Source organism: Conger conger, chromosome 7 (assembly GCF_963514075.1).
Source record: "Conger conger chromosome 7, fConCon1.1, whole genome shotgun sequence".
In the NCBI taxonomy this organism is placed as follows: Eukaryota; Metazoa; Chordata; class Actinopteri; order Anguilliformes; family Congridae; genus Conger; species Conger conger.
Genome location: NC_083766.1, coordinates 48989429 through 49002581, shown reverse-complemented (window position 1 = coordinate 49002581; position 13153 = coordinate 48989429). Strand labels below are relative to the sequence as shown.

The window sequence follows — 13153 nt, the reverse complement described above, 5'->3', positions numbered from 1 at the left end:
TATTTATATTCTATTCAGCATATAATGCATATCATGGCTTGTCTGGAAGTTACATTACAAATGCCAAAATCTTGTTGTTTACTGATTCTGTTACAGTTTTGATGTTTGTTATCTAAAAAAATCATGTTTTCCTAACCTGTGGTTGTCTGGGTATCATATTTCCTGTAAGACTTTGCAAAACACACCACTTTGATGGAGCGATGTGTCTGTACTATACTGACGGTTGTTGTTGCTGCTCCAAAATGGGGACTGGCACATTTGAATGAAATATGTCACTCTAGCAGGAGATGCATATCTACTAGATTGGTACATTTTAAATTGTGCTTTTTTTATATGAATGATTGACAGGTCAATTTGCCTTCAAAAATGGATTTTAGAATGAGATAGCCCCTTTTATGCCAAACCTGCCAAATGTCTACTCAGGTTATGTCCAGCATTAATTAAGTCACCATTTCAATGAACCGTTATTTATTTTTAACAGTTACAGATTGTCAACATATTAATATAGATATTCATGCTGTATAGTGACGATATCTATACAGACAGCCGTGATTTCTTACTATAGGACACACGGATGTGTGTTGGTGCACATTGTGTGTAGGCCATTGTGTAGGTTTATAAGTGCACAATGTGATGTGTGCATTACGGCATTTGATATTTTGAGAAGGTTGTGCTGGCGGTGTTTGACCAGTAGATGGCAGTATAGCGTCAATCTGTTTATTATGTTAAACGGTTAATTCAGAAGAAGAATAACAGCACATACAGGTACAATATCAGAGCAGCGCTGGACGAGATCAGAGCGATAATTACCGTGGGCAGAATCCAGTCTGGGTTGACAAATGGGCCGAGGTCCGAAAGATTGAAGAATGTGTCTGAGGTCGCCTTATGATTTATATTTCTTCAAAGCAATTTGTTTGTTAATATTCTCATTCTGGAAATATTGCTATGGAGCCATTTGTCTCCTTTTGAGTGTTGCAGTAGCTCTGAAACGCTGTATTTGATTAATACACTGCTCTGTGTGTCTGCAGCGTACGTATGAGATGTGGGGATATTACTGTGAAAATATATATAAGTATGCTATTAAAGATTCATGCGTTTATAGATGTAAATGGGGCATTTGTGGTGTGTATGGGTTTAAGTGTGAGTTTAATAGTGGGATGCGCTCTTAAATAGGGCAAACAAGGCTCTCTGGTTGGAAACGAATACCAGCCAGAAACAAATGGTATGAATATCTCATGAGTCTGGGTGGTGGAGCGGGTAGCACCTCATTTTACTGGGGAGAGCCGTCTGCAACTGTATTGTGTGTGCACGTGTGTGTGCACGTGTGTGTGCACGTGTGTGTGCGAGTGTGTTTGCGTGTGTGTGTGCATGTGTGCGTGCGTGAGTGTGTGTGTTTGTGTCTCTGCGCGAGCATGTGTGTGTCTGAGAGTGTGTGTGTGTGTGTGTGTATGTGTGTATATGTTTGCATGTGTATTTTGTGTGCATGTGTGTGTGTATTCACATGTGTATGTTTGTGTGAATGTGTGTGTGTGTTGCAAGCGTGTGTGTATGTATACGTTTGTGTATTTTGTGTGTATGGGTGTGTATGGGTGTGTATGTGTATGCACACGTAAGTTTGTGTGTGTGTGTCTGTGACGTGCAGGCGTGTGTGTGCACATTTGTCTGTGTGTGTGTGTGTGTGTGTGTGTGTGTGTGTGCAATAGCATGTGTTTGAGTGCTTCTGTGTTCCACTAACCAGGCCCCTCACCCCAATCCCATTTCATGTCGGCTGACCTCAATAGATCAGAGTGAATTCAACTAGCGCTTAATGCATAGAGACACAGTCAGACTCCACACATGCACGCACGCACACACACACACACACAACACCCAGACACACGCACACACACAGGCTGCACGTGAGCTGATAGAATGAAAGGGCGTTTCCTCCCCTTCCCAGAAGCCCTGATCCTTTGTTGCTATGCTACTGTCTGGGGAGGGTCCTTGGGACCAGTTCACCTCAGCTAGTCCTCCATTACAACCAGTCAACATGGTTAACTGCCTGTGATAAACGAGTGTGTGTGAGCATGTATGAGTATATATATGCGTGTGTGTGTGTGTGTGTGTGTGTGAGCATGTGTGAGTATATATGTGTGTGTGTGTATGACATGGTAAACTGCCCGTGATTAAAGGAAAGGACCGTGTATGTGTGTATAAGCATGTGTGACCATATGTGTGTGTATGTGTGTGTGACGTGTTTAACTGCCTGTGATAAAAGGAAATGTGTGTGTGCATGTGAGCGTGTGTGTGAGCATGTGTGTGTGTGCGTGCGTGTGGTAGCTCTACTGCAGACAAAACACTAGGTCTGCTGTCTGATTGAGCTGGCTAAATTTGGGCAGTGGGCAATGGGGGGTGTTATCAGGGCTGCAGCAGTGACAGATGCTCCTGATATGACTCCCTCCCCACAGGTCCACCTGAATGGCAGTAATAACAACAACAGCACTATATATCACTTCGTATGGGGCGGCGTCCGGTCTCCTGGGGCACGAAACGGGGGAGCGAGTCCGAGAGGGAGAACCGGCGCTAATATCCGTCTCTCTGATTCCGCCGCCTGACAGCGCCCGGGCGAGGGCTCGATCTGTCCGCTTTAATTACCGCGGACGAGGGTGTCGCCCCTCGCCCCCCTGGCGGGAGTCTGCCACCGCCAACCAGGCCTCTGCAGCGCTCCCGTTTTACAATTCCAGTGTGCTGGAAAACTGGAAGAATAGTTTCGGAGCACGTATACTAACATTAGTGTGCATTAGTGTGCTCCTAAATTTTTCAACTTCCTCTTAAATCTTTCACATGATGTGTGAAACAGGAAATGTTAGCATAGCCGCAGCCCTGCTGTTAGCGGCGAGCGGTGCTTTGTCAGGGCTCAGCAGCCTTGCTTTTTAATATTATTATTATTATTAATATTATTTTAATAATTCAGACGAGCCGCCGTGCTTAAGTTTCACGACTAGGGCTTCGGTCTGGAGAGGGGAAACCTCGTTAATGAAGGAAGGGGCGATAAAATGTTGACGGCAGTGTGCGTGTTGTTGCCGGGGTACGCCGTTGCCGGGGTACGCTGTTGCCGGGGTACACTGTTGCCAGGGTACGGCGCCAGTCCGCCGTGGGCCTGTGACTCAGACCGGCGCGGCCGTTGCCGACGGCAGGAAGCCCTGACCTACAAACCCGGAGCTCCGTTTCCTGTCCCTCCCTCTGTTTACCTGCCGTGCCCTTTTCCACACAGCGCTCTTTATCAGCAGCAGTGCTGCTGAGGGTGGCAGTCATTAAGCGTTAGCATTGGAGGTAGCATTGATCCTGCACATGTTATTGTGTTATGTGCACTCGTTTGTGCGCTGTGTAAAGGGTCTCTGTGGGAAGAGAATGCCCCTGTGCCCTGGCTCCCCTCCTTAACAGTCATTTAGGCGCCCAGGGCTGCAGTCAGATTTCCCTGTGAGTCATAGTCAGAGGGTCCGGGTTTCCTCTGTGTAGCTGAAGCCCCATAGCGCAGCAGACTGAACAGCCACTCTCTCAGAAGTAAAGGTACAAATGGTTGTTGCTGTGGCGGTACCCAATAGGTACATAGACTTGTACCCCTAGCCAGCAATATATCATTAATTTGTATCTTTTTTGCTTGGAAAATGTACTCATTCATACCCAAACAGAACATTACTGTAATTCCAGGGTACAATTGGGAAATTTGATCATTCAAAGAACAAAGATGTACCTCCACTACACGAGTGGGCGGGGAGGTGTGGGGGAGTGGGCTTGACTATCAGGAGTGGGCGGGGTTATATGGGGAGCAGACTGACCTATAGGAGGAGAGAACACCTGCGGTCCTGGCCGGAGGGTACACCAGTAGCCTAAGGAGAGAGGGTGAGGTAGAGTATGAAGAGAAAGATGAGTTTCAGGGAGGAAGGGGGTTTGGGGGGGTGGGGGTTCAGTGGAAGAGCCAAGCAACCCTTCAGGGAGAGACTCCGCCCCCGAGACCTGGAGGCATTAAGGGGGGGAGGGGCAGAGCAGAGTGGAGCGTTGCCATTGGATACAGCCTAGCCCAGGGGTGCACAGCAAGGGCCGATCCGCTTCAGAATTTTGTGCCAACTTCTGCTCTTAATTATTTTATAAGCGAAATAATGTCTTGAGCAGACAATTGTATATGCACCAGCTACAGCTGCTGACTTCAAATGCATCCTAAAGATTTTACTGTGCTCAAGTACAGGACTGAACCAGCATAATTTCTAGAGCTGTCAGAAAAATAAATGAAGGTAATTGGTTGGAACAAAAACCAGCTCGCAGACCGGCCCTCCAGGACCGGAGTTGTGCGCCCCGGCCTAGCCGCTCCTGTTTTTCTACCTGACTCTCCTTACCTCTCAGGAGCTGAGGCTAAGTGACACAGCTGTATTTCCTGTGGTTAATTATGCCGGGATATGGGCTTTTAAGGGGCTAGCTGAGCTGTGGTCACGAGGTTAAGCCGTTCCTTGCCTTTGGGTCCGGTCGGTCTGTGGTACAGTATCAGTAATGTATTAGCCATCCTTAGCCACATGCACACACACTGTGTTTTCACATTATGTTGCAGTCATTGGGCAGATGCTGTTATCTAGTGTGCAGGTGTTTTATTCATGTAGCGAGACTTAAAATCTTATCCTTTCTCTCGAGTAGAAAATATTAGTTTTTTTTGGGGTACAGTTTGCTTGATATTTGAAGAATTTTTTTCCCCATTGATGAATCTTGAAATTACTCAAAACTCTCTCACCTCATTGGCAATAATTTCGTTTTTTTTAGCATAAAAGCAAAAGAATGATTTTAAGTCAAAATATAAGACTTGAGATTATGACTTGTCTTACTATTAATGACCTATTATTTAGGTTTTTTTTGCTGTGCATTGTTTGGCACAAAACAAACCGGCCCGCTAATGTAAATCCCGCTAAAGAGCAGGCGCTATCAAACGCGAGCCGCCAAACAGTTAAACATCGTCTCTCTTTAGCGGTTTTCCAGCTGGCTTATCCTTTTTCAAACGCCGTAGAAAACTCCCAGGATTCTGGGGAGAGTTAATTGGGGACTTTTCTCTGTGTTTCGGCGACTAATGAACCCAATGCTGCTTTAAATGATTGAGCCTGACAATTCTTTTTGTTATCCGCTCTGGTGATGAGCCGAATCTGGGAGATATGAGGTGGACAAAAGGCTCGTTAGTGTTGAGTCGTTAGCGGCGTATGCAGCTGATTGTGATAAATCTTTATGCTACGACATGGCTTCAGACAGTAGGAGTGTCTACACTACAGAAATAATGAGCCTTCTCCTTATGATGGGACATAGCTGTACACTGGAGAAAAGTCGGTCTTAATAAGTGTTTCAGTCTCAAGTTGAAAATCTTAGCTTGTTAGTTACCGTTTGCTTGACAAGTGAAATTGTATCCCATTGGCATGTGTTGAAATGAGTCAAACTGCCGAACCTCATTGGCAATATTTTTGTCTAAACTTTAGTCTAAATATAAGACTAAAATGCCTGTTAAGACTGTCTTATTTTTTGTTCTTTACAGTGTATTTCTCATGTGGCTGAGTGGAGTTTTGTAGAGTTTGTAGTGCACGTATAGGCGGTGGTTGTAATGATGGTTGCTAAGGACCAGCAGGGGTTTAGTCTGAGTCTCATCTGCAGTGGAGTGGGACAGAGGAGTCGGCCGCATGCCAGGTGAACCACTCTGTCTTTCCCAGGATGCACCTGTGCTCTGTGCTGCTGTGGATCTGTGCGCGTGCTCTAGTCCAGTTTCTTAAACCACGGCTTATGGGTCCGGACCCGAAATGGGTGGTGGGAGTGCATGAGGCGGGTCACGGAATGAGTCGGTCCACAAGGCTGTGCTGGCGTGTGTATTTGTGGGTCCCTGTAAAGTCATGTGTCTCTTCACATTTAAAAATGTATTTCTTTAAAAAAAAAGTCATATTTCAATTACGATTTAATTCCCTCCCCCCCCCCCCCACATTGTCCCAACTCCGATCTCTATAGACTGCTATTGAGCAATGAAATCAACAGAAATGGAGGCTTACCCCCGAGCTGAGCCAATTGTTGCCTCGCAGATGCGACTGAGACTGGAAGCCAGGGGCTCAAACTTCTTTACAGCTGAGAACGAGCGTCTTTACAGCCTGAGCCACCTTGAGGTCCCTTAAAATTGTTTTCTAATTCTCAAGTATTAAGAATTTAAGAAATACAGCCAGGAGCACAGACAGGACACATTAGTTGGAGAGTGACTGGTGTCTGTTGTGTGTGTTTGGGGGTGGGGGCGCGTGTGACAGATGGTGGCAGAGTAACAGAAACCCCCAGACTGGGCCAGGGGAACATGATCACTCCCCTGAGCTCGGCCATCCCGCACCATCTCTGACCTCTGACCTCCGACCTTGTCTGAGCCCCACCCTCTTTCCACACTCCCTAATGTCACTCAAGTCTTACTTTGCTCCATTAAACGGCAGTTCTTCAATTATTTTCTATTATGTGGTGAAAATTAAATAATTTCTCCCAAAGTCTGAATCGGGACAGAACCGCAGGATGGAGGTGTAAGTGGTCCGGCTGATTTGGCTGATTTTGCGGTAAAGGAAAGGGCCCCACGGGAGCCACACGTCCTGGTAGGGACTCTCCGAGAAGGCCACACTGCCAGTCCCAGCCCTCCAATCAGCACTCAGCCGTCCCTAGGGGCTACCCCTCACAGACAGAGAGGAGCCATGATGCTGTTTTAATTTGTAACCCTTCAAAGAACAGGTTTTTTGGAATGTTTTCCCAACATTCTACGCCAGTGTTCTAGAATTCCACTGCCTTCAATTACCAATAGTGATTGTGACATCAGCATTAGAACGTTCAGTTAAGAACATTCTAATTTGTGAACATTTGTGATGTCACACCTTAAATGATTTGAAAAAAAGCTGGGCTCTGTCTAGCTAACATGGAATATTCTCAAAATGAGAAAACATTAAAGTAGCATTGTGAGAACATTTTGCATTAGCTGGGTGATGATTTCTCAATGCCTGTGCGATACATTGTCCTGAGAGCAGATTAGCGGGGGTAAGGCGGAGGCTGTCTTTGAGAAAAGGCCTCATTATCGTCGAGTGCTTGTGGCCTGAGGCGGCTCCGTATTTTCTGCAGCCTTTTGAAGACTGCGAGCCGCGGGCGTGGGGAGGGTCGGAGGCGTTTCTGCGCTGTTTTGTTTCCCGCTGCCACCGTCTCGCGCCTCTGTATTCCTCCTTCTGTCGGACCGCTCAGACACTGATGGCCTTTTATGTCACACTGTGACACTGAATTCATTTCTCAAGGCTGTGGGTTTGAGAGATGTGTGTGTGCGCGCGCCCGTGTATGCGCGTCTGTATTTCTGTGCATGGATGTGTGTGTCCGTATGTGTGTGTGCATGTGTCTGCATATGTGTTTGTGCGCGTGCCTGCATAGGTGCATCTGAATTTGTGTGTGTCTACATGCGTGTGTCTGCGTATTATTTCCCCACAACTACAGACACAGCCATTCAGCTACAGACACGGCCATTCAGCCAGACACATTTCACACACCGCAGCTTTTGAACTCTGGTGGAGATGCATTTTTGATGAAGCGACGCTTCTGCACTGAACTGTGCGCTGATTCCATTGGCCCTTTGTGTCTCCTCCTGTGTGTGTGCACGTGTCTGTCTGTCTGTCTGTGTCTGTTTCCCTGTGTGTGTGTGTCTCTGTGTCTCTGTGTGTCTGCCTGTGTCTATCTGTATGTGACTGACAGCCTAAACCCGCTCCCCCACCCTACAGCATGTACACACCTCCCCCCATATTCCCCCCCTATCCCCCCTATCCCCCCCCCCCCCCCCCCCCCCCCACACACACACACACACACACACACACACACTTCCAAATCAGGCGCTCGACCTTTTGGGAAGATGGGTATTTTTCGGGGGTTTCCGTGGACACCCCCGCCGGCCTATCAGCGAGGCGCATTAAGTGGGCTCTTTGTCGGCAGACAAAGCAGCGAGCCGCACACTCACCGTGCGCCGGGGGGGCGGGGGGGGGGCCCTCGTACGCTTTTGTGTCCTAATTGAAGTTGTTCCGCTTCAGTTATCTCTCTCTCTTCACATTAAACACAAAGCTGAAGATGGGTGTTGGGCTGGGGGTTGGTTTTGTCTGGTACAGCGCCGAGCCCGGCTTTTCAGATTCGCATCGGCCGTTAATTGGCATCTTTATCTGGGAGACGGTGAGGTGCGTGAGCGTCGTTCACAGAGACGTATTCACGCGGTTTCGCTGCGCGAGGCTGAGCGTGAAAAGCAGAAGTTGAAGCCTTATTGAAACGTCTTTCAGGACCACATAATGAACCGTTCGACTGAAACCCCAGCAGAAATAGAAATATTCGGTTTCGACCTGCGTCGCGCATTAGGTTTGTTACCATAAACAGACATTCAGAACTATTTATTGTTTAACCAGTCAATCTAACAGCACACATCTGGGCACATCTGAAACACCTGTCATGTTCCAATACTTTTACTCACCTATAAGTTGGGTGGTCTGATACAAAAGGTGATATGTTCTAAGTAGTTTAACAAATCTAGTTAAAAATACCAGTAAATAAAAACAGAAATTCTGAGCTCTTGTATTGTGTTCTTTTTATCTCAACCCCAAATGTATTTGCTGTATCGCAAAAACAAAGGAATTGGCCTTGCTGTTCCAATACATTTGGAGGGGACTGTATGTATATATTTTTAGGGATCTGCTTAATAGTGCACTGTGATGCCTTCTGTTGGAGTGAACATTGTACTGTTGATTTACTGCTGTTTGGGGAGCTGTTTGGCGGCTCTGTGGACAGTGACCGGAGGGGACGCCCTGTGTCTATGTGAGGGTTGTTCCAGTCTGGTGTGTCAGTGTGTTTTTCGGCCCTTGTGAAAACCTCGTCGATCGATCGGGCCTGTTTCATTTCCAGCTGACGACGTCACTGCGACCCTTTGATTTTGTTTGCACCCTGTACCCCCTCCTCCCTGGTCTGACCGGGCTGCTCTCTCAGTGTCCCGCTCCGGGGGCTGTTTTTGGGGTTCCACACGGGCTCCCTCCCTGACTGAGACCGGGACAGATGGATGTGCACCAGACCTGGGTCAAATATGTGTTCATTTTGGATAGAATTTTCATAGGTTCCAATACACCAGTAAAGCGTAGAAAAGTATTGGAATCCAAAACAAATGGGTATTTGACCCAGGTCTGAAGTGAACTGTCTGCAGATGGTGGAGAGTGGTGACAGGGGGGTGTTTAGTCTCTCGGGTCTTCCTGGGATTTTACTGTGTTCCTCATGTTTTCAACTGAAAAAAATATTAATGTGGAGCAGGGACAATCAAATCACAGGTCTCGAGGGCTGAGAACTGCTGGTTTTCCACCCTCCCTTTACCTGGGAGTCAGGTGTGAAGACTGTCTGGCCAATCAGTAGCACTGTTTGTTCAGTTAGTTACCCGGGAGAAAAGAATCCAGGGCTGGACTTGGATTTGAGAGCTGGATTTGATGTTGAACCCCGCCCTGAGTAGGGCCTCTAGTAAAGTTTTACACTTGGTCGTTCCCTGAAACTGAAGATGCTGAATCATGTTTGACGCAGAGAGGAATTGTTTTCTTCTGGACGGAAAGGGTTGGTTTTTCTAGTCTTTTCCTACAGTTCCTGTATGTGTGCTGGGTCATCAGGGCAGGGCTTATGAAAAGTGTTGTGTTCTGTAGAAATATGGCAGATTGAACCGGTCATTCTCATTTAAAGCAGCGGTTCAACCGGTCGCCTATCGGACCGTAAAATCTCCCGGTGACGCGCGATCCGTGTGATTCCAAAAGAGGCCGCTGATTTAGGGCTCCCTTTCCGACAACATCGATCGGAACGCGTTCAATGTAGCTGTCAGCCACTATTACAATTCTATATCTACGATTGTTATGAGTTTTGGTTCAAGAACACACTCACACACACACCGGCTCCTTCTAGCAGGTGTCCCAGGAAGGGAGGGGTGGTGGAGAGGGGGAGAAGGAGAGAGAGAGAGAGAGGGAGGGAGAGAGGGGGGAGAGAGAGAGAGAGACCAGTGAGTGGACACGGCTCATTAAGCCCTGACTTCTGGAGTGGGAGAAGACAGGCCGGCACCCCATCTGTCCAAAAACCCACATCACTCCTCCTCTTCCCCCCTTCCTCGTCTCCTCTCCACCCCTGAATCTAGTCACCCCCTTTCCCTCACCCCCCCCCCCCCCCCCCCCCCGCCCCCCTCTCCCTGGCTCCTGGCCCGTGTTAGCGAGCGGTGTTATGGGATCTCGCTCCCTTTGTTTGTCTCTCTGACACACTTCCTTCCCTCTGTCCCGGTCTCTCCTCTCCTCTCTCCCCCCTCTCCTCTCCTCTCTCCCCCTCTCCTCTCCTCTCCTCTCTCCCCTCTCCTCTCTGTCCTCTCCTCTGTGTGAAGACGGGGGTGATGTTTGTGGTGATGGGGAGCGCTAGCTCCTTGTAAGTGGCTGGATAGTGCGGTAAGCATGTGTGAATGGAGAGACTTTAGCAGGGCCTGTGTGTGTGTGTGTGTGTGTGTGTGTGTAGGGGGTGTGTGTGTGAGTGTGTGAGTGTGTGTGTGTGTGTGTGTGAGTGTGTAGGGGTGAGTGTGAGTGTGTGTGTGTGTGGAGACACAGGAACACATTAGCTGGGAGGCTCGGCCTATTGAAGCAGAGTGATGCCCCTCTGGAGGGAGACACTAATGCAGTCTTGTGAGTGTGAGAGAGAGAGCCTGTGTGTGTGTGTGTGTGTGTGTGTGTGAGAGAGAGAGAGAGAGAGCCTGTATGTATATGTGTGAGAGAGAGCCTGTGTGTGTGTGTGTGTGAGAAAGAGCCTGTGTGTGTGTGTGTGAGAGAGAGAGTGCCAGTGTGTGTGTGTGTGTGTGTGTGTGTGAGAGAGAGAGTGCCAGTGTGTGTGTGTGTGTGTGTGTGTGTGAGAAAGAGTGCCTGTGTGTGTGTGTGTGTGTGTGTGAGAGAGAGAGTGCCAGTGTGTGTGTGTGTGTGTGAGAAAGATAGCCTGTGTGTGTGTGTGTGTGTGAGAAAGAGAGCCTCTGTGTGTGTGTGTGTGTGTGTGTGAGAAAGAGCGCCTGTGTGTGTGTGTGTGTGTGTGTGAGAGAGAGAGAGTGCCAGTGTGTGTGTGTGAGAAAGATAGCCTGTGTGTGTGTGTGTGTGTGTGTGTGTGTGTGAGAGAGAGAGCGAGGATGGGGAGAGCGTGTGTGTGTGAGAGTGAGGGGGAGCTAGTGAAAAGGAGAGTGTGGGGAGAGAGACAGAATGAGAGAGAAGGGGAGTGTATGTGGTGGGCGAGCTAGATTGAGAGTGTGGAGAGGGAGAGGGGAGGAGTGTATGTGGTGGGAGAGCGAAATTGCGAGAGTGGAGAGAGAGAGAAAGAGAGAGAGAGAGAGAGAGAGAGAGAGAGAAAGAGAGCAAGGGAGGGAGTGAGAGAGAGTGTGTGGAGAGAGAGAGAGAAAGCGAGAGAGAACGAGGGGGTGTGTGTTTGGGAGAGAGAGAGGCTGCCAAACAGAGATCAGCAGTCAGCTCTGAAAGCATCCTCTGATTTCCTGCGCTTTTCCGTTCCTCCTGTTATTTCATTTTTTTTCGGTCCGTCTTCACAAGGCAACCGGGAAAGCAGGAATAAGCCTTGGGGGAATCCATTTCTACGGCAACGCCGAGAACACGGAGAGAGAGAGAGCGTGAGAGAGAGGGAGGAGGCAGGTTTGGAGAACAAGAGCGAGAGCGAGAAAGAGAGCCATACAGAGAGCTTTTCCCTGCCTTAGCGACAGTCGGCTGCTCTTGGCCCGAGCCCCTAGCTGTCGGTCCGTCTGCGAGACACGGCTCAGAGGCAGAAGCGGGGGGGTCTTTTGAGTTCGGCGATTCGGCCTCGCGCTCCGCTGCATTCCGGGTCTTTCCGCGGCTCTGCGATGCGCGCCGCCTCTCAGCCCTGAGCAGAGAAGAGAAGGAAGGAAGAACAGGGAGGAAACGGAGGACAAAACAGGACAGAACGGGGGGAAGAGTGTGGGAAAGCAGCTGTTAGCGGAGCAGGGGGATGGAACACCTGAGCACCCGAGGCCTGCCCAGACTCTCCTGGATTGACACTCTGTACAGCAGTGAGTACTTATACACTATGCACACTATACCCACTATACACACACTAACACACTCTGTACAGCAGTGAGTACTTATACACTATGCATACTATACACACACTAACACACTCTGTACAGCAGTGAGTACTTATACACTATGCACACTATACCCACTATACACACACTAACACTCTGTACAGCAGTGAGTACTTATACACTATACATTATACACACTATTCCCACTATACACACACTAACACACTCTGTACAGCAGTGAGTACTTATACACTATACATTATACACACTATTCCCACTATACACACACTAACACACTCTGTACAGCAGTGAGTACTTATACACTATACATTATACACACTATTCCCACTATACACACACTAACACACTCTGTACAGCAGTGAGTACTTATACACTATACATTATACACACTATTCCCACTATACACACACTAGCACACTCTGTACAGCAGTGAGTACATATACACTATACACTATACATTATACGCACTATTCCCACTATACACACACTAACACACTCTGTACAGCAGTGAGTACTTATACACTATACACTATACATTATACACATTATTCCCACTATACACACACTAACACACTCTGTACAGCAGTGAGTACTTATACACTATGCACACTATACCCACTATACACACACTAACACACTCTGTACATCAGTGAGTACTTATACACTATGCATTATACACGCTATACAATATACACAAACACACATGCACTCTATACAGCAGTGAGTACCTATACACTATACATTATACACACTATACACACAAACACTGCATATTATATACACACACTATACACACTGCACATTATACACACACACACACACACTATACACACTATATACGCTATACACACACACACTGTACAGGAGTACCACTATACACACTATATACACACACACTGTACAGCAGTGACTACCTCTATAAACACTATACACACACGCTAAATAAATACACTATACACACACACTATTCAGCAGCGAGTTCCTATTCTGTGCTCTTACACACTGCACACACTC

At 47.9% G+C, this 13153-nt stretch overlaps 1 protein-coding gene across 2 annotated transcripts in view; it reads left to right on the top strand.

The window, feature by feature from the left end:
• abr (ABR activator of RhoGEF and GTPase) overlaps positions 1 to 13153 on the top strand; it is a 187923-nt gene that overhangs the window by 17213 nt on the left and 157557 nt on the right. Inside the window, exon 1 of one of the 2 annotated variants that reach the window (XM_061250411.1) lies at positions 11415 to 12103. The exons of the other annotated variant lie outside the window; for it this stretch is intronic. Coding sequence (XP_061106395.1) covers positions 12043 to 12103 — 61 coding nt within the window. The 5' untranslated portion in view covers positions 11415 to 12042. Of the gene's footprint in view, positions 1 to 11414; positions 12104 to 13153 lie in introns of those variants that run through there. 2 annotated transcript variants of the gene reach the window in all.